Genomic DNA, 23,817 nt, shown 5'->3' with positions numbered 1-23,817 from the left:
AAATAACAATTGCCCTAGTTAGCATTAGAAAAAGAAAAATTGAAGGATCTTCATGGTACCCGTAGTCAAATGACGCCATCATGCAAATTATGTTTATTATTATTATTATTATGTGTAGATACCGCTGGTCAGTTTCAGACTGGCTTAAAAACATTGCCTTTGTTCAAAAAACGCGTTTTTACGATACGTGTGTATGTTCATTGCCTCGTAGAATGGAAATTATCCATCAGACGAGAATATCTTGTGCAGAAATTCTGGATTTGCTTCGAATACTCTGGGATGTCGTGTTGGACAGAGCCATTACAACACAAGGTGTGGATAAATCTATTTTGTATGTTAACTCGTTTTCGCGGAAGGCAGGATAATACGTGGGTATCTAGAGATCTCACCTCAAACAATGTTCTCGATTTTATATTTCCATTTACATCGTCGTCATCATGGTATCTTGGGCTTTGGTAAAGTTAACTGGTTTTGATTCGTTGCTTTTCAACATCGCGGTGAGCATTCAACTTAACCCATCACCGTGCATATACTACTTATTGTTGTTTTTTTACTTAGCTTTTAGCTTAAAGTTAGATGTAAGCAATTAACTTGGGATCATCTTGGGTTTAGAAAGTAACGCAAATGGCCGGTTTGCTTTCGTAGCTCTTTGACTTTCGTTTTCTTCGATCGAAGGGACGAATGAGTTCCGATTTCATTGTTGTGTCTTCAGAATGAAAGTTTCTTATTTACTCACTTTGTCCATTGTCAGTTACTGTTAATATTTCGAGGAAACAAAACGTGAGAACTCAGACAACGTTGGAAAGTGAAATTTCTCACCACAAAGCTTTATGCTATAACGCATTAACCTATCTATATCTCAAGAAAAGGTTTGCACTTTCTAAATGTTTTCGTGTCACTGATATTGCGTACCTGAATTGAAAGTGATTTAAAAGCATGCCCGGACGCATGATGTATATTAAGCTTTCATCAAGCCTCATCAAAGCGTTTTTCATAGGTTATGACCATATGATGACTGTTATTACATCTGTACATAGATTCGACTGCTATTTAGAAAAATAGACGGGCAGTCTGTTTTGGATGGTTGATAACTTTAGTTTTATTTTCTTATGATCCATGTCCTTTGAACTGATAGCTCGAAATTAAGTTTTCTTTTGTGAGATGTGATTTTCAATTAAAATTCGTCCTTGTCTCTCGTTCTTCAACTATTAGAATCTTTGAAAGAATAATATCCATGTAATGGTTTGAAACCCCCGTTCAACATTCCACTTAAGATATCTCTTGGTATTTTCAGTTGTATAGTGTACATTAAAAGACAAGGCGTACGTACACCTCCGTTACCTCTTATGTAACCTACAGTTCATGAGATATGTTAAAAGCCTGCAAGTAAAGTCAGCCGTTTGATCATGGAGCAATATATGAAATAATTCGTTTTGCTTCTTTATTATACGGATTGTCACTGTTAGTCTGATCTAAATTTTACCGATGGTCAGTCTCTTACATTTTAGGTGATATTTTTACTGAAGTTGTAAACGATTAACATTTAGGCCCCACGTGTGCCCTTGTTCGCTACCCCCATGTGCTCAATTACCACGTGTGGAAACGTCAACAAATATTAATTATCTTTCAAGTTAAGCGAAGCGCGACTTGATATCCTTTGGTTAGAGGTCACCATTTAAGATTTCCTTTCTTTCTTGCTAAGAAGTCGTGCATTTGTACTTCAACTAATTGTACTTCTACCTTGTGTTTAAGATTCAGAGAAATGTTTCTTGGCTCATGTACATTCATTTATCTCATGCGTGAAATGAAGAAAAGTTTGCAACGTTTTGGTTTTTTTTTTTACAGGCAGTAAAGGTTTATTAGTAGTTGGCTTATTTATTTGTCTTGCAATTTTTTTAGACCCCACCTCGAAGCCTCAAACTTTATGTCTGATTAAATGCACATTGCAAATTTGCCAAAACAAAGGTATTGAATGCCAGTTTAGCTCGTTTCGTCGTTTCAACTAGCAGAACTGAAGATTCTTCATTGTCGGATGTTTTAATTTATTCCCAGGTTACATTTTATCTGAACGTTAAAATGAATTTTACTTAGTGAATAACTTACCTGACGACTCACTCTAGTGTTCCAAGGGTTAAAAATTCTGACGTATTGACCTAAGCTTAGATCATTTAGTAACGGACTGTGTAATAATTATTAGGGAAAAGGGTGGGGGGGGGGGGAGGGGGGGAGGTTGTAAAATAATCGTTATGTAGTGCCCCCTGCCCACGAAGGCAAGTTAAGATCTTAGCCCCCTCCTCATCTCCCAAAATCATGACCAGACCCTCCCCGCCCCACCTAAATCGATAGTCAGGAGCCCATCACTTGTCAAAGCTTAAATGTACCTGAATTCACTACTCGCTTTGTACTGTAACACGTAGGACATAGCGTCGGAGACAAACAGTACCTTATAACTAGGTTTAACAACGCCGTCCATTTCCGAACAGTCTGATTGCGCATCGTGTTCTGAGTCGTGTGGGTCGTCAGCTCCGTGTTACTAGTTAAGGCCTTTATCTTCTGTTTCCAATGAGTGTTGGCCAACTCGAACATAACGCAGAACGCGAGCTACACGTTACAATCTTACTCAAGCACCAAGCAGCGAGTGTGACAAGGTAAGAGACTGAATCCTCCATATAAGCCCTATACCCAATAATCCCTCTTATGTTATTTTAAGACATGGTACCCAGTTCTTCCGCGGATGCTACTCGGGTGCTGCTAGGATGTTTTTGTGGAGCACTGTACCGGTATCGTAGAGGTCATGAGTTCGAATCCCGTTCAGGCCTGAATTGTTTTCAGGCTTTAATTTCTCAACTGCGTAAGTTGTGGATATAACTGCGAGGATCAATAACATCTTCGTACCTTTCTTCGTAGTTCAAATATATGGTCTTTCATATATTCACTTGTATTCTTACCATCTACGGGTATATTACGAACTCACAATATGACCAGCTCCCAGTTGGCTTGACAGCTCAGTTGGTAGAGTACTGCACCGGTATCGCAGAGGTCATGGGTTCGAATCCCGTTCAGGCCTGAATTTTTTTCAGGCTTTAATTTCACAACTCTTTCATATGTTCACTTGTATTTGACTATGTTTTGTTTAAAAAGCGAACTAAAACCTCCAATGCTGTGGGGACACCTGCTTTGATATATTTCAGTATCAAAGAAGGCAAAGGCTTCGGCCGTCTCTATGTTTTAATACATTTCGGAACTTTAATAGGAGTTTCAATATAAAGAGACAGATGACCTTTGCCCAAACAAATAAAAACTGAATGAACGGTAGAGAAATGAACAGCCAAACGAGTGCAAAGTAAACGAACGCCGGAACACAACGTAATTGAACAAAGAGATGGTCGAAAGTTCAGACAGACGCTCCCCGCTCCAACAACATTTAGAGAGTTTCAGTGAGGACGACGGCAACGCAAAATACAACGTAGATCTAAACACGATTTTATATTCAACCCACGAATCTTGCAAGAATTTAGATTCATTCAGCTTGTCTATCGCTGTCAAAACCATGCCAAACTGAAAATGTTAGACAGCGTCAAAATAGACCATATTCATATTCTCGGTATTGGACTGGAACTAGCTTGAAATGGCGGCACATGCGGGGGAATATCATGAAAGAGAAATATTAGGGACTGAGCAATAATTACCTGGAGTGGGGGGGGGGGTGGAAAATTAGAGGGGGGACACAGGAGAAAATGACAATAAGAGAGAGGGGGGTTGGATGTAAAATTTAATACATACAGTGGGGGGCATTACTCTTTCATTCCTTTTTGCAAACTGGAAAAGTAGTGGAAGAGTTACAAGAGTTCAAATATAAATACTAGCATTGGAATAAAACTGACAAATTTATCAACTCAACTCTAGGGTGCTCTGATCTATGAACTGTTGTTTTCCTATCTGAAGAAAGGTCTTCGCAAGAGGTATGTTTCCAGTACAACGTGGACGAGACTGCATGTAAAAGTTAAGTACAGCACCTTGAGTTCCTCGATACAAAAGCCAAAAAAAAGAGTAAGACACACTCTTCCGCTTATTTCTTGGACAATTGAAAAAGATATAAAAGCGCTTACCAACAAGCAGCTGAAAATGTATCTAAAGCAAAAAGGTCTTAAGATAAGTGGAAGCAAGGCTGAGTTGAGTTGATTGATCGAGTTCTCACCCACGCACGCGGGAACCTTAGTGCCAGAGATGCGGTAGAAGATGAGGAATCTCCCAATTCATGTAAAGACGACACAAGCTCAGAGTCCAGTGATTCTGATGACTCTTCAAATGACTCTTCGACAAATGGGACCTGTGTTTGTACCGGAGGGAGAACTCTAATAAGCAAACTAGGTATGAGGGAATCAAAGGGAGAGGCTTTTTTCAAGGGGGGGGGGGGGAAGCCTTAATATTATCATTATGTGAGGGGGGGTTGAAATTAATTTTTTCAGTGCTTAATGAGAGGGGGGATATGACTTATTTCTGGGGCATATTTCACCCATTTCCCAGCCCCTCCTCCAGGTAATTATTGCACAGTCCCTAAATGCTATTTGCATTTGAAAAGACTTCCCGCATTAGCCTCAGTTGTAAGCTGGTTCCAGTGGGATTACCTTGGGTATAAGGTCTTTATGGGGGATTCGCTCTCTTACCTTGAGATTCTCTTGCATGTGATCAACGCTTTGCTTTTCGCATTACATGAAATTTCGAATGACAACTAGGAGGTTTCTAGGACAGGAACGATGGTGAAGGGGCTTTTCTCCGTGATGGTGTTCAGCAGGCTTCAATCGATATCGTCTGCATTACATGCAGTTCACGAAAACAGGATTAAGTCCAACCGTTAATATGTTTGTGCAAAATGTTTCAGTCTCAGTCAAGTAGCGCTGTTTATATTGTCGTCTTCTCGCTGAAACGTTTCTTGGAATCATTACTCATTTGAAGTGGTTTCTTTGCCGAACCAAAGAAATCACGGACGGTTACGAACGGTAACTTGACTCTTGTTTTTCACGCACGTGTAGCTGCAATGAAAACTGATGGATCAGTGACTTCTGTTTTCACGGTCAGAATAAACAAGCAAGAAGCCAATCTAGCGGCACGTCCAGAAACTTTAATCAACTTCATGTTAATGTATGGACGTCTCTTTTATTAGTGTCTTCAGCGCACTTTAATATACTGCATTAATGGCAATTCGTAAAAAAAAGAACTTTTGGTAGAGATTTTCTAAAAGGTCTGTGGTATGGAAACCCTTCAGCTATTACTGAAGACTCCCCCGCTGCAAGTTAAACCTCAAATTCATTAGATTAGACTTTAAGGCGACACAGTGGTTCTTTCATTTTGAAACAGATTCCCTTCGCAGTTTATAACAGAGGTAAACTGAGTCGTAGCGTTACCCGAGCGAACTGCGAGCCCAAGTCAACCTCGAGTCACAAACAACCTGGAGTCAACCACGAGTCAAGCCACTTTTTTTTAACGCTTCAGGTGATTTTCCTCATTTGTTCATTTCGGCTCTATAAGGTTATCGTCACGGTTGTCGTTGATTTCTTTACGAAATAAATCCAGCTTTGCAACACTTAGGGCCTGTGTACAAGGAGAGAGGGTTACCTTAGTAAGCGGGTTACCCTAGTACTCACACATTTCCTCTTTTTTTCTTCATCGTGTTTACAAGGCAGCTAGGGTTACCCGGGAAGGCGGGTTACCCTATCTGCGTGCTAGGGTTACCCTGGCAGGCGGGTTAACTTTTTCCCCTGTAAACACTCCAGGTAGGGTTAACCCGCCTACCCAGGTTAACTTTCTAATTGTTTCCAGACCCTTTGAGTGTAACCGCGCATTAAGTCGTCCCGGGTTGTAAGGTTACCCTACCTGTGAAATTTTGCTTGTAAACCCGGGCTATCTTTTGCCCTATAGCTAGGGTTAACCCGCTTACTAGGGTAACTCTGCTTCCTTGTAAACAGACCCTTATACAGTTCTGTAAACACGGTCCTGCAACAATTATCGGAACTTGAGGTCGGACACGAAATTCAGGAAAGAGGCAACCCGCTCGCGCACGCGTGGCGCGAATGTTATTGTGCAACCTTTCTCTGAGTCATTAGATAGTCAACTTTATTCATGTCACACACTCTATATTTGGATAAGACAATCTCCTTGATAATCTGCAATAAACACAGCAAATAACGTGACTTGCCACCATGTTTGCCATAGTTTGGGGGACTTAGCACGAATACACACGATCCCTCTGGGTAATATGTTGCGTAAGACTGCAAGATGGCGCGTGGCTGGATCGAGATGAGCTTGCCATGAAAATGTCCTGTTGTTCACTGCAAAGACAATCTACATTCATATATCCCATTTTATTTACTATAACCTATATTTTTTCTTCGGGACAAAATGAAAAAAAGGAAAAAAAGATTGGCTTGACTCGTGGTTGACTCGAGGTTGACTTGGGCTTGCGGTTGGCTCGTGTAACACTACGATTCAGGTAAACTTGCATCTCCCATAAAGTGGCAAAACGTGTTCTGAAACTTACTTTTTGACTTCAAAAAGGTTCTCAGGCGTTGGGAAGGGTTTTGTGATTCGCAAACTTCCCAAATTCTGCAGATTTCGTGGCGTCTTGTGGCGTTTCGTGGCGTGGTGTCTGGTTTTTTCTCAAATCTCAAGTTACCTTCAGTTGCGTCTTCTCGTTTAAATGGTTTGTAAAATTGATACTCAATTGAAGTCGTTTCGTGGAATATCAAAACCGAGAAACTACGATCAATGCTGGCAACAGAGTAAGACTATGGACACCATTCTATTTCTTTTTGCTGTACATCGCAGCCAAACAAACTTGTTGGATTGACTTAATCATAACTATTAAAAGTTCACTGAGGGCTGCTTCCTCCGGGGGCTTTTATTATTACTAAAGGAAATCACTTTTGCACGCCTTGCGTGCCTATGTTCAATCCGTGTTTTGAGAACGCTGTGGTTTATTGTCTTTATTATAACCAGACTTGGGCTATCCGGCTTAGCCAAAGCTGAGTAAACAGTGATTTGTTTTGAAAGAGGGCTATAAAATAAAACGTCGAAAACAAATTTAGCCCTTTTGCAGAACTCTTGGGAGGCTATTTTTTGTATAAGATAACTTAGATACTACGCGCACTCTGATTGGTCAATGGAGTTGCAAAACCTATGTTCCATTGCACCGGTAAACACACGGTTCCTGACGTGGCAGCTCTACGCAGGAACTAGAGAACTCACAACACTAGAGATAACAAATGTAATAAACAGTTGGAGTTTTCACCGGCTGAGATATTCATACAATAACACAAATATATTTTCATTCAACATAAAAAAAAAAAACAGGACTAGAGGTTGGTTTGCATATAACGCTTTATCTTGTTTTCTATGGCAAAAATTTTACGCCGAATCCGATAACGCTCGAGTTTAAAATTAAGGAAGTTTTAAGCGCTTTTTAGTGCTTTCTGCGGTCCGTGGAGGACGAAGTTCTGACCGCTGCCGGGTTACACTGATCAATTTGCAGTGAAATTAATCTTCACCATCTACGCGTATCTTACAAACTGACAACGTGACCAGCTCCCAGTTGGCTTGATAGCTCAGTTGGTAGAGCACTGCACCGGTATCGCAGAGGTCATGGGTTCGAATCCCGTTCAAGCGTAAAATTTTTTCAGGCGTTAATTTCACAACTGCTCAAGTGTATATAACTGCGATGATCAGCCATGTCTTCATATCTTTCTCCGTAGTTCAAATATATGATCTTTCATGTATTCACTTGCATTCTTCACCATCGACGGGTATATCACGAACTCACAACATGATAAGCTCCCAGTTGGCTTCATAGCTTAGTTGCTAGAGCACTGCTCCGGTATCGCAGAGGTCATGGGTTCGAATCCCGTTCAGGCCTGAATTTTGTTCAGGTCTTAATTTCACAACTGCTTAAGTTGTGTGTATAACTGCGATGATCAATCATGTCTTCATATTTCCTCGTTTTGTTTGTACAAGTAGTTCGGTGTGGTGAAATACTTGTTGGTGAATTTCTTAAAGGTTATTGGTTCGCGTAAATGATTAGTATTTTACGCGGACTCCGCTTTTAGGCTTGGCCAAATCTACATGCATCAACCTACATGCACATTATTATTTTCCTTTGTATATTCAGAGCCAGAAAAAATCACAGGCGGCCAGGACGTTGTTTACGACGTCCGTGACATTATGCTGTTAGCGACTGCGTCACGATGTTAGCTGGTTATAAAGCTGTGTATAAGACTGCTTCGAAAAATTATTCTAAATTGTGCGTGTAGTAAGAGTCTGAGAACAAAAGGGGTGGGTCATCAGTTTTGGATCCCTGTAAGGGGGTGGGTCGTCCAATTTTCAGCTACCCATATGGGTGGGTGGAATATGCACACATTTGACCCAATCGACAACAGGTATAAACTCCTTCCAGTCACAACGGGCAAAAATTGGTCGAGCCGTGGTTGAAAACGTACACATGGCTGGTGTACAATAGAGATGGCAATTTCGTGTATTGTAAAATCTGAACGAAAGCTTAGAAGTCTAACAGATTGAGGAAGGAGTCCCAGGGCAGAAATTTTCAAAATACTGCGCTCTGTTGACCAGCTAGTCTTCACGAACACCAAGTGGCCAACTTGTGTCTATATGCTATTTGTCCCTAAGGGTACAGGGCACATGTTCATGGATCTGGGACTCACACTCTTGGGCCTGGGAGTCGTAGTTTGCTGGCTGTTTGGGTCCTAGGACTCACCACAGCCTTTTTGTACATGGATCCTGTTCCAGGCGTAACGAAGCTGGAGGCCAAGTGTGAAAAGTTCACAGTCATTTGTTTTAGAGTTTACGAGCATGACTTAAAGTTGTAAGAGTAAAGAAAAACAATATTATTTTTAGATGATTTTGTATTACGGTTAAGAAATAAATCCAAAACGTAAATAATACCACAACTTCATACAGAAAATATGATTTTCTTGGATTATGCAACCAAAAATATCATGTTTTACAAGGGGGGTGGGTCATGTGACTTTTAATTTTCATTTAGGGGTGGGTCACTCAGTTTTGTGCCAATGGAAGGGATAGGTCATGTGTTTTCTAACCACCACATTTTCAAATGCTCTGCCCCCCCCCCCCCCCCCACCTGTACTTTTTGACCAGTCCCTGACGAACTTAGCTTACCTGATGTTTGTATTGCATTATCAGAATATTAAATGCAACACAAACATAAGCTGGTAATGAACCGGATCATCTCTATATGATCCATATGTGATGAACAGGAGATGAATAAATAACAGAACACAAGTGAGGATGATCATACGCTCTTGGAGAACATCATGTACGTGCGAGACCAAAACCACAAGGGTACCAAATGGTCTGGGGCTGTCTCTGGGGTATTCAAATGCCCGCTCTGGGCTGATAATAAAATTTGAATTGGCCTAACGTGAGCAAAACCCAACTTTTTACTGCCTGGAAGGGCTGGACAGAACACGGCTGGAATTAACTGATGTATTACGTCCCCTGGAGAAAATTCACTCCAAGATGGCGGGGCTTATAAGATTGCATGTAAACGCAGGCTAGTTTTTGACCACGCTGGGCGGGTTACTTCACCTACGGAATCAAGTTCCATGGCCTTATGCCAAAACAATTACAAGATCATTTCAATTGTCATGCATTCTTATTCAAAAGTCTATTTGGTACTTTGGCAAACAACTACTAGCATGCAAATAAAGTCAAAATTATGCACATAATCAGGAGTATAGTCAGGAACTCCTGACATAACTTCATTCACCATTTGTATTCACGAGTTTTGCTCATAGTGTACTTTGATTAGTTGTGTTTGCGATACAGTGCGCTGCTTGGAAGGGAACATTTAGAGAAAGTTTCTTAGAAGTTGTTCGACAATTTTTATTTCTGAGGAATCACCTTAAAATGAGATCAATGCTAGTCACAATTTGGAGTCAAAGCATTTTAATGTTTTTAGTTATGAAAAACTAGACATACATTTTTGTCTTGTTATAAATCTATATAATCTATATAAATTTATATAATAGATCTATAAATCTCTATAAGTGAGCCAAACAGATGCAGGGTTAAGAAAAACCACTACATTAATTATTCAATCAACAATTAGTGTATATTTGAAAGCTGTTTATATCTTTAAAACTTGAGTTTATCAAAGAATTTTAAAAAAATATATGTACCTTCATAATTTGAATGCAAACGGCTAAAGCACTTGACGTTGTGGCTAGTGTAAAATTTACTTTTCTCACACATCACTTGGAGCTCAAAGTGGTTATCAGTACTTTAGGCCTTCCTCTCATTGGCATTCTATTAGAGATACGTCAATGATGCTGGGAAAGAATGTGTAGTGAAAAACTACAAAGCAGCATCAGATCTGGATGATATCAAAGTTACCATGAGTACGTGAAAGATAGTCAAATGTGCCCAACATTTAATCTTCAAGTTTTTGGCTTCCAAGTTGTAACTTAAAAGCTACGAAACAAAGAAAGGTTGTGTTGCATCATCTCATCGTCTCCATATAAGATTTGAATCTGAGATGACTTTGTGTAACCTTGTCACGTGCTTGTGGTATTGTAGACGGTGTTAAGAGCCACCTTAATCTGCTATTTTGGTCACTCTGGCAGTCATTTATGGAAAAGAGAAGCTGTACTTTGTAGATTATAAGTTGTTAACCTCAAAAATGAAAAGGGGCACATTTAATCTCTTTCAGTGTCTTCATGACAACTAATTTTAACATTGGAGATGTCATTCTGTCTATTGTTAAAAAGAAAACCCAAACAGGGTTATTCTAACGTTTTTCCTTAACAGAAGGAGGTTAGCTTTGGTAGGATACAAACGCTAGAATGGAAAGATTTATAACATATATACAACTTAAGTTTAAATTTTCAAGAATCGTTATACAAGCACACCAACATGTTTGCAAGTTGTGGTGATATATTTATCCAGAAACCCATATTGGTTCCAAGCATTGAGGCCATAACCCCGGGGAATATCAGTCTTTGCTACTGACAGCGTGGATTGAGCACAGCAAGTAAGGGGCCTGTGTATGGAATAGATCATGGGCTGATATTTTCCCAGTACAGCTCGCATGCTTAGTCAAAAAGATTAATATATCTGTCACTACAGAAAGTCGTGTAAGAAAAACATATTACAAATCTATAAATGATATAAATTCAAAACGATCATGTAAATCCATATAAATTCAAATTTTAAACATTTCTTTTTCTGTGTAATTAAATATTAATGACAATTCTCTGAATATTTACTACATCCCCCTTCTGGAAATGCAGTAAAAACGATTTTCTGTATGTACACACCATCTCCTTGGGACCAATAAGCACTGGGATAGTATTTGTTCAAAGGGCTTGTGGCACTTGTGGGCACGTGTTGCTGCACCTTAAAAGAGTTGTAGTCTTACTAGAAGGGACTTTCATGCGTGAAATGGTTTGGACACAGATAGGAATTCCACATACGTTATGAAATGACCTAGTCACCATAAAACGTATTTCAAGCAGTGACAAACAATCAGTTTGATACCAGTTGCGAAAAATAACATAAGCAGCCTCAGAACATGCCAAAGTGATGTAATATGCCAGCAAGATCCAATAAACAAAACATCACAGTACCTGAGGAGAAAGCAAATATTGCTTAATTTATTGTACATTGGAGTTCACTGTCTAAAAAGTACATTGGTGTTGTTCTAGCATGAGTTTCAGAAATGTCAATTTTATCTGGCCTGTTAACCATCCAGAAGTTTCTTGTCTTTTCATCACTATTCACTATCATTATTACATAAAATATATTTTATTGACATCATTGGTTTAATATATTAAGTGTAGCACTGACAAAATAGTTCATATGAATCATTGAAAATGTACTTACTGGATGTGCATCAAGTATATCTAATTCTTGGTCCTCAGCGTGTCTGCAAAAACAAGAAAAATCCATATTAAAAGTAATATAATGTAGACCCCAGACACAAGAAAATTAAAAACTGACAAAGAACACAAATTGAATTTACCAAGTTAATTTTAACGCTCATTTTAATATTATTATATAGCTTAACTGTATGATTCAGTTATTACTAACATTGCTTGGACTATTTGAAAAATACTAATTTCTCGTCAGATAGAATCAGAAAATTTGCTAGTGTATTTCTTTACTTAAAACCTAGTGAAATTATATTTTCACTCCTTCAGTCAAACCTGCAATCAATTCATCTGTTCTTTGCTTTAACCCTTTGAATACCAACTACGCATATATGCGTAATTAATGGTCGTGCTCTTTGTACCGCTTGTGACGTCATCAATTTAAATGCCATCAGATATTCTTGATAAGCAGATAGTAGTGCTAGGCTAGCCCTTTCCGCACAATGGTCAGGTTTAGATATCGACGACATTCCGACGTCGCAAATCGAAAAACAAGGTTATCAGTTTTGGTGCAAAAACGGTGGTAAAATGGTCCACAACGCCCATGATTGATCAAGGTCCATTTCTAGGCTTCGCCCGTAATTAACATCCAACTTTTCACTGCAGCCAGAAAGAACATACAATGCAAAAGGTAGCCAGTGTAAAAGGGCAGAGAGAAACAGAAAGGAAAGGGCCAATAAAGGAAATTGAGAACGGTTAATGGCAAAAAAAACAAAAAAAAGTCCAAATTTTGGCTTATGCGCATGCCCGTAATTGAAGTTTTCCTCAATTTTGTACCTAATCCTCGAAAAATCTCTCCTTTTAGTAAAAAAAGCTTTTTTAGCAAAACTTAGGCTTATTTAGCGTCATGGCAGCTAAAAAAGCTGACCAAACGGTTAAAAACGGTATTTTTTGGCGAAAGTTTGGTATTCAAAGGGTTAAACCAACTTTTTAGTAGAATAGCCTGTCAAAACATTGTTGCCATGAGAACAACAACAACTTTATTCACTCATACATTTATAGTTTTACAGAAAATATATCTGAATAGAAGGACAGAAAAAAAAAATGTACATTTGAGTCTAGAGTCTGAAGTAACCCGAAAGTTTGCTAGCCAGTCTCCAGTTTCCTTGGATAGTTACTTGACCAAATTTTGATACACGGAAATGTTCGTCAATACATTTTAAGCGAAATCGTTGAAACCAACCAATTTTTCAAGTAACATAAATTCAACAGGTTTTACATTTTGTTTATTTGCAGAAAGTTGCTACAACGTAATTTTGTTAACATGTCTGCTATAATATTAAGAATGAAAACTTTCTCATCGTATTGCAGAAAAGTTGCCAATATTTCCAACTTTTTCGCTAGACAATCATTCATCCGCCTGGGAGAATTACCTTGTGGATCCTGAGTCCTGTGTTTTGCACTTCTTTAGGTGATACAATATCATCTTCACATCCTGCTTAAATGCAGCACCTCTTTTAGGAATATTTCGTTGCAAACTGGCAGACAGCCGTAGAATTGCTTCGTGAAATTTCTTCCATTCACTGTGATTGTTAAGGCTGCAGAAAAAGAAAGATAAAGCCACCCATTTTTGATCACTTCAGGAAATTTTAAGGGGAATTATTGCTTTCCTTAAAATGATGTACAATTTTGTACAGGAAGCTGACATAGCAGGCCAAAAATGTATATATGTTCGTTTTCGTTTATATATGTTCGTTTTTGAAAATTATTCAGGAAAAAGTAAAACCCACTCATCGCTTAGATATAACTGCCAATTTTAGACTTAGCAAATGGCGTGTACTGGTGATTGTGGTCACCACAGGAAGGGGATATCCAGGTCTCACAATTATTCAAAGTTAAGCGTATGGATGCTAGTAATTTTATGGCGAACTGTTTGACTACGTTTGAATAAGAAGATACGAAGGTGATCTTTTGCTAAAGTTTAAGTTGAAATTCAGAAATTATCACTTAGAAATTAAGTGGAAGAGGGACTCTACCCACTATGCTCAAGACCATAGGATTTTAGATTATGATGAAATATAGTTAATTACCTTGTGAAGTTTGTTGTCAAACAAATTCTTCCTTGAGAATGAAACATAAAATATCTCCATAGGGAACGTAATAGGGCCATAAGAAGTTGTCTTGAGGCGTCTCTTCCTTGATGATAATCTTGCTGCAGAAAAAAGAGTACCACACAAAATTGTTTGAATTCATTCATGATATATGTAAAGGGTACCGGTTGTTCCTGATCACCAACCTGCAGTAATTCTCTTTGTGTTTTGAGAATTTTCGTGACTGTCTTGTACTCTTCTTGTATTGGATTGTCCTGCAATATCACATTAAGCAAGCTTGTTAAATGTTGAGGTTTCTAAAACACAATGCATGGTAATATGCTTCACATAGCAAGTTGATTAGTGTACCAGATGGCTAACAGTACATATTCTCTGGATATTGTCCTTGTGGTGGTAAAATAAAGAGTATTGATGTATTTTAGAAATGCCTTTTGCAGGCTCTTTTGTTAAGGTTTCATATCTTTTCCACCCTTGGACTTATGAAGGGAGATCATTAGCATAGCAGGGTTACTACTACAAGGAAAATCACTAAGCACCATCAGTGCTGGTGAGTACTGCTTGTGGATGGTCCTTTGTACGTTTGTTAGATTAAGCAATCCTTTAATTTCCCATTTCTTGTATTATCCACCACGTGAGGGTTCACGGACAAGCTTTAAGCCCTTTACGTGTAGAACTGTTGTCAGCTGTTCTTGCTTTTCCTTAACAGTGCTAATTATTTTTTTCTTTCTCTTACATGTACTTCATGTTGTTAAGTATGTTACAAAACCAGGGCAATATTGTCATTAGACAACCAAACTTGAATCAAAGAGTTCTACTGCTCTTCTGAACCATCATTGTTAACAGCTCCTTATTAGTCACCTAAGAAGATTAGGTCTGTACAATGGAAATCTCTCCCTTGCCTGTTGATATCGCCACTGGTTACAGTATTTAAATCAATAAAGAGTTTACAGTAATGGCATTGTACAACATTTTGATGGTTGTGGCTGGCCAATGGCTAATGAACTACCCTAAAAACAAATGCATTCTACACTTTTATTGGCATAATGTACACTGATTGACATAAAACACACACATACCCAGTTTAAACTTCTCCATTTATCTTTGTGTTCCTGAAGGAGTCTGTAAAAAATATATGTTGCACACGCACTGAACTCAAATGTAAGTGTCTTGTCAAAAACGTAAATACAAAATGTAAATATATACCATGAAGACGGCACAAGGCTGACTTGCAACTAAATCTATGTACCTTGTAGCCCGTGATTCTAGTCTTTCTTGATGGGGCAACTTGAAATAGTGTATTAACGAACTTATTAGTTCGCAAAGTGACTGATGAACTGTGATGTTTGCTTCTTGACTAACCTTGTGCGAAACATAAAAAGGAACTCGTTTATTATTAGAAATCCTGCAGCGATGAGTCAATGCAAGTGATAGAAATTAATAGAAATAAAATCCAAAATCAAAGGTTTGAAAACACAGTCATCCCCCAGAAACAAAGTTCCTGCAGATAAGTAACTAAACAAACAAAAGTTGCAGTGTTTTTTTACTACCATACAAATCAACGAAACATCACAATGCTACATAGTATTAATTTTCTTTAGGCATGAGTATATTTTTAACTCTATGTGTGTTGGGATAAAGTTAGGTTTTTAAATGCAAATGTTAACAAAAACACATAATAAGCGAGTAGTCAAGCATATATTGATTCACGCTTAGCCGATTTCTATCTATTTGTATGCCCGTTTTTTATCAATAATGTAATTTTGCAAAGCCCACCCAAGGAGTCTCAATATTTGCTCAGTGTTTACGTTGACAATTGGCACAATCACCATGGCTGGAAAGACAGTCTGCAGCACTATATGGACACATTTCAATCTACGTCTTCTAATAGAAGAGAAGATATCTAGAGAGTACAGTAAAATTGTGTTTTGATATCTAGTAATGCAGAACTACTGTCTTGAGAAATGGAGGAGGTGGCTTGATACTGGGAAAGGTGCTTTGGCTTTCTGCTCTTCAATTTTCAATCCATAGTATATTATTGTAGACTGGGGGAAAATTAGTGCAGGTGAAAATGAAAAGCGTTGGAGAGTTCCGGGGTTTGTGTGCTAACATACTGCTGCTCTTTGTAGCAGTGACAATAACTGGTCTTGTGATATGACGAAAATTTGGCAATACTAGGTCTGTTCAATATGCCCAGTTTCCAAATTTTATTAGTTGTTGTTTATTTCAGTTATTATTTAGCTAAATAATTATTTCCCAAACGTAAATTAATTGATGGCACTCATGACAATTTAACTTAAAATTAGGAAGCACCATTGTTGCTGGTCACCAATCATTTATCAAAGAAGTACTTTTTTAAAACTTTCAAAACTGGACAAACTTAGTAACAAGCATGCGCAGCTATAATGTTAAATAGAAACTTGTTTTGATACAGTGACATTTTTTGGCAGCCTTTGATCAGGGCAAGTATTTTTTCTGTTAAATATTTAATTTGGAATATTAAGGTCCAAAGTGGATCTTGAAACATGCTTTCTTAAGGGTGCAGATTGGTTATGTATTTAATGTTACCATATAGCTTAAGACTGGATCAGACTGAGGTGTCTCGCGTAGAAGCGATGTAGCGCGTCTGGTTTAAACTATAGATATCAAAACCCTATATTACATATTGAAGCTGGCTATCAAACTGCACTAAGAATTTTGGAATAAAATGAATTCCTGAATTTTTGATGACCTCTTAATGTGAGCCTCCGAATCACGTTTTTAAAGCTGCTAGTCAAAGCGAATTTGTTCGTTCGTCCTCAAATTTGGTCAGTAGCTAGTTTGACATATAAGCAACAACTTTTTGTTTCCGAGAGCGATTTTTGTACGATCACTCCATATTTTTTAATCCTATTTGGCAATGTTCTGTAACTTTTCACTGAAAATGAATATGGCAAAACGTTTTCTTAGCGCTTTGGGTCCGGAAAACGAGGAACAAATTAAATTGGCGAAAAACAAAATTCCCCTTGACTTGTAGCTTTCAAAGGTGATTCGGAATCTCGCATTTAGAAGAGGCCGTGAAAAGTTCAACAATTCATTTTATTTTAAAATTCTTGGTATAGTTTGATAGCCAGCTCTATAAGCTTTGATTTGATGTATGAGTTTAGGTATCTACAGTTTAAACCGGATGCGCTACATCGCTTTGATTCAAGACACCTTTAAAAATATACGGTAACCTTATACAAGGGGTAAGGTGGCCCTGGATATGACAAGTTCATTCTAACTGGAAAATAAAATTGCCATGAAAGACAACTTCGGCCCTTTCCGACATGTGCGGGATTTCTTTTTCCGTTTCACGTCACTCCCAGAGGAATTAAGGGATAACCGTTGTTTGGTCCCTTGATTGCAGTCTGGGATACACAGTACTTTTTAATTTTGTAGATTTCTTTAGATATATCCGGTGCTGTTATTTATGACGTAGGTTTGTCTATGCAAGCAAATTCTTTTACGGAGTCGTCTTGTTTTGGTTACTTAGGTGTCAACGTCTTTTCATGCGCGGGTTTTCGTTTCGGTCAAACGCCTTCGCCGCTCGTAGCGGAAGGTAGGCTCGATTACCAGCCGCTTTGCGGGGCCGGACTCGAGAAAGCGGCGGAAATCGAGCCTTCCGAATTATGTTTATATCGATGACTGCGGTCGTCTAAAAATGGCGCAATTAGTCAAAATGCCCGTCGTAGTTTTTTGCCTAGCGCGCTTTATGTTCACCGGCCAAACTAACCATTTAGATATGGTATATCCATAGCTTAGCCCTTTTTTAGACTCTCTTATTTCTCGAAATATTCCTACACTAGAAGAGTTATGGCCCTCTCAAATCAGTTGAAATTTGACTTGTGAATTAAATCGTGATAGTTGTATTTTTCAAACGGTCAAAAAGTAGACAAAACGTATTTAGTTCAAGATGATATTTAGTTTAGGGAAATCAGCAAAGCGTAAATTACAAACTGTGTGAATATGAAATCAAGGCAAGTTTCCTTTTCTTTTTTTCGATCTTTCGTAGATTTCACCAAACTGTGATCTCACTGGAACTTTTAAAGCATATTTCTGAAAATAGTTCCTAAAATGTCTTTTTGACGCAGTAAAAGAAATTCGAATTTTCGGTCTTGTTGTCGGATTCTCCATATTTACAGGCACTGGCTCACAGTGCCTCTCTCTACACAGTTGACGGTATAAATGGGTAGCAACGAATTTAATGCTGGAGCAACCCTGCAATGGACTAACATCTTATCTCGAAGGTATAACAGATACTCCTTGTCACTTCATGCTGCAGAAACTGCAGGCTTACCCTGCGAACTAGAGAGAAAACAGTGCGAGCAACAGTCTGCTTTTCCATCGAGCATGCGCGAGTTTGTCAGACCCCACGTGATACATTTGAAGTCAGGTCCATTTGTTCGCTAGAGGTGTTTGTAAAACGCCGGTCAAAGGAATGCAAATTTCTCGCCAAAAGCGCTGACAGAAGAACGATCCAGACGAAGTATTGTCTAGTTTTAAAATTATTTAAGGCTTTCTTGCCCTCTTTCGTGCGGGATTACTGAGCTCGTTAAATACAACATCACGATTTTAACTGGGAGAATACGATCGAAGGCGGGTTTGTAAAAGCTGTTTCAAGCAATTGGACGTCATCAAAAGTAAAAACGGAAGCGCACTCAAAGCATCCAGCGGCGTACAGCACAGTCTCGAAGAATTAAGAAACGTCTTTCAACATCGTAAACCAGATCGTAACGACCGTAACCGTTCGCAGTGAACTTGCTACCCGGTGGGTTCGCTTTAACGCAGCAGTTATGTTGGTGAGCGCATGCGTGCGAACCTAAACCAGCTTTTAAACTCGTTTTACCAGTTCAAAGTTAATTTATTCGTCCATGGCGGCGGTTAACTCAAAGGCACGAACGGTTTATCGCAGTGGTTTCTGTCTCGTCCGGCGTATGAAAAACCAACTGCTTGCAGGGTACGGCCTGATGGGCCACTTGGCTAGAATGCAGACTTAACCCACCTACCCAGGGTACGTTTCAATTGCCCTGCGCTACTCGCTGCGTGGTTACGTCTCGGGTTAGGGGCAGGCGTTTTGTATATAACTCTGATTTAGCCGTTTCTATACGTGTACTTGTCGAATTGAAAGCTTTCTGTTTAGACGCTCCTTTCTTTGTGTCTTCCGAAAAACGCAAATTTCCGGAAATCATTGTCCCGACCTAGACAACATTGCGGTGAGTGTAGTGTGAAAAACAAAATCATCGTTTCTAAAGGTAACTAAAGAGCAATATTTGTCTGTCCTCCGGAAAAAACCTTTGAACGGGAAATGAAGTTCAAAATTACCGAAAATGCCGTCTCAGAAAGAACGTTGAAAACTCGGCTTCCTTTCGATAACATTCAATACCCTTTCTTATGTTACTTTTCTATTTTAGTTACACGGCTGGAAATTGGCTTTTAATGAACGTTCAGTGATTTATTGTAGTCTAATTAATAATTCGTTTTTCCGTTTTATTTAAAGCAACAACAAGTCTTTCTTGTAGATTCTATCCAAGTAAACACGTAGTCATTTAGATTGTCAGTAGTTCCGCGGTTTTGCTACGAGCGCAAGCTAGTTTCATGGTCAAGTTAAGATGCACAGTAGTTTTCCCTACGAGGCAAGCGAAGGACTGATATGTATTGTAAGTGTTAATTCCTTTTCTTTCTAGTCAGATTACATATGACGTGATGAGTGATTCCGCGGTAGCTATTGTATAACTGTAGAGTTTACTTTACGATCTACTTGTATAACTAAACACTATTCTTAGTCATTTGGGCCGTCGGATATGTCCTAGTTTAGCTAGAAGTTTACCGGTTTCGCGAGTTCTGTGCAATTCGAGTACGTACTTCATCACGTGTTCAGCTACACTCCCGCGCAGCAACGGTTTTCTCTTATAGTTAACTTTATACCTTCATATGTTTATCAAATTTCAGGTTACGGCTTAAATAACGATATACTGCTACTGAGTTCAAGGGAATAAAATCAAAATTAAGTTGACTTACTCTACATCAAGCTACTTTATTCGTCAAGCCCCCCTTCCCCCCCCCCCAAAAAAAAAGTCCTAATTTGTCGTGTTGACCGGTTCATGACACGTCTTGGTTTGTGGTGTAACTGTAGCTACATGAACGCAAGTTTCTTCTTCCTCTTTACACTTGTTTCTTAGTTCCTTGCGGATAAGTCCGAGAACATCTCTTTCCATCACCATCCTATCCTGTTTTGGGTTGCTTTCTTGGCAACAGCCCAAGTCACATACTTTTCTTTACATTCAGCCATACCTGTGCGCTTCCATGACTACATGTGCCTCCCCCTCCTTTGTTTAACTTGTGGATTCCACTCAAGAGCTGCCCTAGCTATGCTGCCTTCAGGCCTTGTGAGCGTATGTCCAATCCATTGCCAAGCATTTCGTTTCAACTCAAACTCCAATGACTCCTGACCTGTCAGTTGCCTAAGATCCTCATTTCTTATCTTCTCCGGACATCTTATGTCAGGAATTACTCCTCCGGCACTTGTTCACAAATACTCGGAGCTTGTTTAGTAGATCGTTGGTGATCCTCCAAGTCTCTGCCCTTAGGGTAGGAGTGACTTGACGTTAAACGAAAAGATCCTCAGTTTTGTCTTGCTTGACATAGAAGAGGTTTTCCATACTGGTTTCAGCATTCCAAACACGTGTTTGCCAACAAAGCTAGAGAGTCCGCATATTCCAGTTCTTCTAATCTCTTATCAAATGCCATTGGATTCCTCTTGCTGTTGGACCAAAGACCTGCCTTGTTACCCAGTTGAGAACACCAAGAAACAAAAGGGGGAAAGAAGACCGTCTCGTCTTACCCCAGCCTGCATCTCAAAGGACTCAGTCGACTACCCATGACGGTGTACAATCTGCCCTTTAAGGCCTTCATAAGGTTTCCTGATGAGCTTTGTTATCTTCTCTGGTACTCCATAGTAACGGAGTAACTCCCATAAAAGATCTCTGCTGACACTGTCCAAGGGTTTTGCAAAGTCTACAAAACAGCTGTATACCGACGACTGTTCAACAATGATGCGTACATGTGGCAATTTGGTCTGTGCAACTTCGACCCGTTAGAAACCCAGCTTGCTCTTCCCAAGCATTGAATCCAAAACACCTTTCAGTCTAAAATTACTCTGCTTGGGATCTTGCCTACGATACTGAGCAGCATTATGCCTCGCGCTAATTCTTTCATAGGCCTAAATCTCCTTTCTTTGGCATTTTGATTAGAAGCTCCGCCTTTCAGTCATTATGTAGTTCTCCTTTTTCGGTCGTGTTCAAAAACGTATGCATGATATCCGCTGGATCACTCCCCTCTCTCTTTTAGAGCCTCTTGCGGGATATTATGTAATCCAGGTATTATGTAATCCACTCTTCAGCACGTTTCTTCACAGCCCCTCGGGTCTCTTCTTTTGTGATGCTGCCCATGTAAGTGGGCAAGTCTGACCCTGGTTGGAGATCGGGAGGTCTTCCGGGTCTGGGCAGTCAAACACTTCCTTAAAGTGCTCTTTCCACCTCTTCAGCTCTTTATCAACAGTCTTTAACAGCTTTCTGACTGGTCTGTCCTTGTTCTGTAATCTTCCACTCAACTTCTTTGAGATGCTGCAAAGTGTTTTCTAGTCCTCTAGCCTAGCTGCTGTTTTTGCTTCGGCTGCTAGATTATTTGCATAATCTCTCTTGTCTGTTCTGCAGACCCGTTTCACTTCCCTGCAGTCCTCCTGGTATTTTGCGCTTGCATCTTTGCTTTGGTTCCAATCCTCTCTTCGTACAATTTTTTCTTCACTGCTCGTCTGTCTTCTATTTTCTTTGCCGTCTCTTCTGAAAGCTGGCATTTCCATCGCTCCCTTCTTGCCTTGCCCAGTACGTCCTCACAGATTTTAAATATGCGTTCTTTATCACTCTCCATTGCTCTTCCAATCCTTCTTTACCTATTTGGTCGCCACCCTTAACTTTCTCCTGTCCCTCTTACTCTATGAATAAAGACTGGGACTTATTGCTCAGTTTAAGCTGGACAGAATTTCTTGTATCCTTTTCTTTAAACTTGTTGCTCTTATACCGCACCCTTGACTTTGCCTTAACCACTTTGCCATCCTGATTTTGACTTTTGCCATTAGTAGGTAATGGTCTGAGCCTGCGTCAGCTCGGCGCTTTACTCTTACATCCTGAAGTGAGCCCCTCCACCTTCTGCTGATTATGACATGGTTGATGTGGTTATTCGTTCTCCTGTCCGGAGATATCCTTGTCATTTTGTGGCCGATAACCATCTCATTTACGTCGCAAAAATCTTTTAAAGCTCTCCGTTCTCACTAATTGTTGCATCAGCGCCATGCTTACCCATTACACTTTCTTTCTCTGTTTTCTCTCCCAACCTTCGCGTTCATATCAACCGTGACGATGATTACGTCTCGCTTGGGTACCTTGTGAGTTGTCCATCACCGCCTTTAGCTGTTCGTAGAACTCCTCTTTCGCCTCCAGCACTGCTCGGTTTGTTGGGACGTAGCATTGTACGATAGAGACATTGCGCCAGCGCGAATGGAACATTCTCCTTTCCCGAGTATAGCACCATCTCCTCTGTAACAGTTATCATTCTTCCACAAGCAGTCCTCTTCATCTCGCAGATGCCCAACATGCTGATCTGTTATAACTTCGCATTTCAGCAACTACCAGTGGACATTTTCCGGCTTCGTATACATAACTCGGTTTCATTGCCTAATCTTCACACTCGATTTTGGAGAGAGCGGCGGTTTAGGTGTCATTCTCTGGGATCCACGTGGGAGTTTGTATTCTCAGTCACAACGTCATCGGGCGCAAAAACATCACTGCTACTTGCTCCGGTTTCGGTTACTGTAATAAAATTTTTTTTTATGGGAGGGGGTTATTAGCCCTCTGCCCAACACCCAACGTAGGGGGCCAGTAGGGTTTCTCTTTGGGTTTTTCCTTCCCTTAGATGGTTGCCAGCCATTGGCTAAGCGGTGGACATCTTCCTGGGTTTTCCTTCTCTTAGATGGGCTGCCCCCCCCCCCCCCCCCCCCAGGCTAGGAGCCCCATCTACCCGAGGAAAGCTTGTTTTAGTGCGCGAGCAACCCGCCCTCAAACCTCCAGAATCTGTCAAAGCAGACCTGCTACGGGCATGCTTGTGGCAGCTGCTTGGTTGAGGCGCGATGTGGTCAGAGGATTTTTAAGGTTTAGAAGTCATCCCTAATTCCACCCCGTCGTTGTCCCTAACCCATTTCAGGACCAAACACATGTTTATATGCGGTAAAAACTTATGTGAATCGTGGTTTTCTTTGCCGACATGCAATGGAAATGTTTCTGACCTCGTAAACTTTGAACATTTGAACATGAACACTTCGCTGAAAAACCGTTGCAAACTTCACTTCACACACGCACGTAATGTCTTTTGTATTATCATTATTATTGTTATTTGCAATTACAGCTAGTCACCAGTGACTCACTCTTCCTAGCGCTCGAGCATGCTCTAGTGTTTGAGTTTCGCACTCAAGCGCTGCTATCTGGCTTTTCGCTGTGGCGCGCGAGCGAGTTTACGAACGACGCGACTCGACTGGGCGCGTCGGCTAGTCTCGTGGCTACGTCGCTCGCGCGTGTGTGCGTCTCGCGCCATCGTTACACTAGACCGTGCCATTTATACAATACATAGTCCACTTAGAAATATGGGTTATTGACCAAGTGTGAGGTCAAGATGACTGGATATTGGCCAAGTTCTTTTTTTACGTGTTTATGGACCGAGACGGAGTCGAGCTCTATAAACTC

General features: G+C 39.9%; 3 protein-coding genes across 6 annotated transcripts in view; 1 reads left to right on the top strand and 2 right to left on the bottom strand.

Annotated features, from left to right (window-relative positions):
- Window positions 1–23,817, bottom strand: part of LOC145464986 (uncharacterized) — a 58,957-nt gene that overhangs the window by 12,462 nt on the left and 22,678 nt on the right. The window lies entirely within an intron of this gene.
- The window catches only part of LOC145464989 (uncharacterized), a 100,183-nt gene that overhangs the window by 66,448 nt on the left and 9,918 nt on the right, over window positions 1–23,817 (top strand). For both annotated transcript variants that reach the window (XM_081448808.1, XM_081448809.1), the window contains exon 4: window positions 212–312. In XM_081448808.1, coding sequence (XP_081304934.1) covers window positions 212–312 — 101 coding nt within the window. The remainder of the gene's footprint in view (window positions 1–211; window positions 313–23,817) is intronic.
- On the bottom strand, window positions 11,479–15,440 carry LOC145464992 (uncharacterized). Of its 3 annotated transcripts, XM_081448814.1 has the most exons (5): window positions 15,255–15,440; window positions 15,085–15,127; window positions 13,988–14,262; window positions 13,331–13,495; window positions 11,479–11,953 (listed from the first exon to the last, which is right to left on the bottom strand). In XM_081448814.1, exons 3-5 carry the CDS (start codon window positions 14,152–14,154, stop codon window positions 11,842–11,844), a joined length of 444 nt encoding a protein of 147 aa, XP_081304940.1. In that variant the 5' UTR covers window positions 14,155–14,262; window positions 15,085–15,127; window positions 15,255–15,440; the 3' UTR covers window positions 11,479–11,841. The 3 variants fall into 3 exon arrangements, with proteins under 3 accessions (XP_081304940.1, XP_081304938.1, XP_081304939.1); XM_081448812.1 differs by lacking the exon at window positions 15,255–15,440 and having other exon boundaries at window positions 11,479–11,654; window positions 11,911–11,953; window positions 13,988–15,248; XM_081448813.1 differs by lacking the exon at window positions 15,255–15,440 and having other exon boundaries at window positions 13,988–14,109; window positions 14,194–15,248.

Source organism: Orbicella franksi, chromosome 13, assembly GCF_964199315.1.
Source record: "Orbicella franksi chromosome 13, jaOrbFran1.1, whole genome shotgun sequence".
NCBI classification, from domain to species: domain Eukaryota; kingdom Metazoa; phylum Cnidaria; class Anthozoa; order Scleractinia; family Merulinidae; genus Orbicella; species Orbicella franksi.
This window is presented reverse-complemented; position numbering and strand designations above follow the sequence as displayed.

Coding starts and splice junctions, on each gene's coding strand:
- LOC145464992 (XM_081448814.1), bottom strand. CDS start 14,154: ATGAATGAATTCAAACAATTTTGTGTGGTACTCTTTTTTCTGCAGCAA. Junction 13,496..13,987: donor TTGACAACAAACTTCACAAG/GTAATTAACTAT, acceptor CTTTTTCTGCAG/CCTTAACAATCACAGTGAAT. Junction 11,954..13,330: donor CAGGACTCAGGATCCACAAG/GTAATTCTCCCA, acceptor TTGTTTTTGCAG/ACACGCTGAGGACCAAGAAT.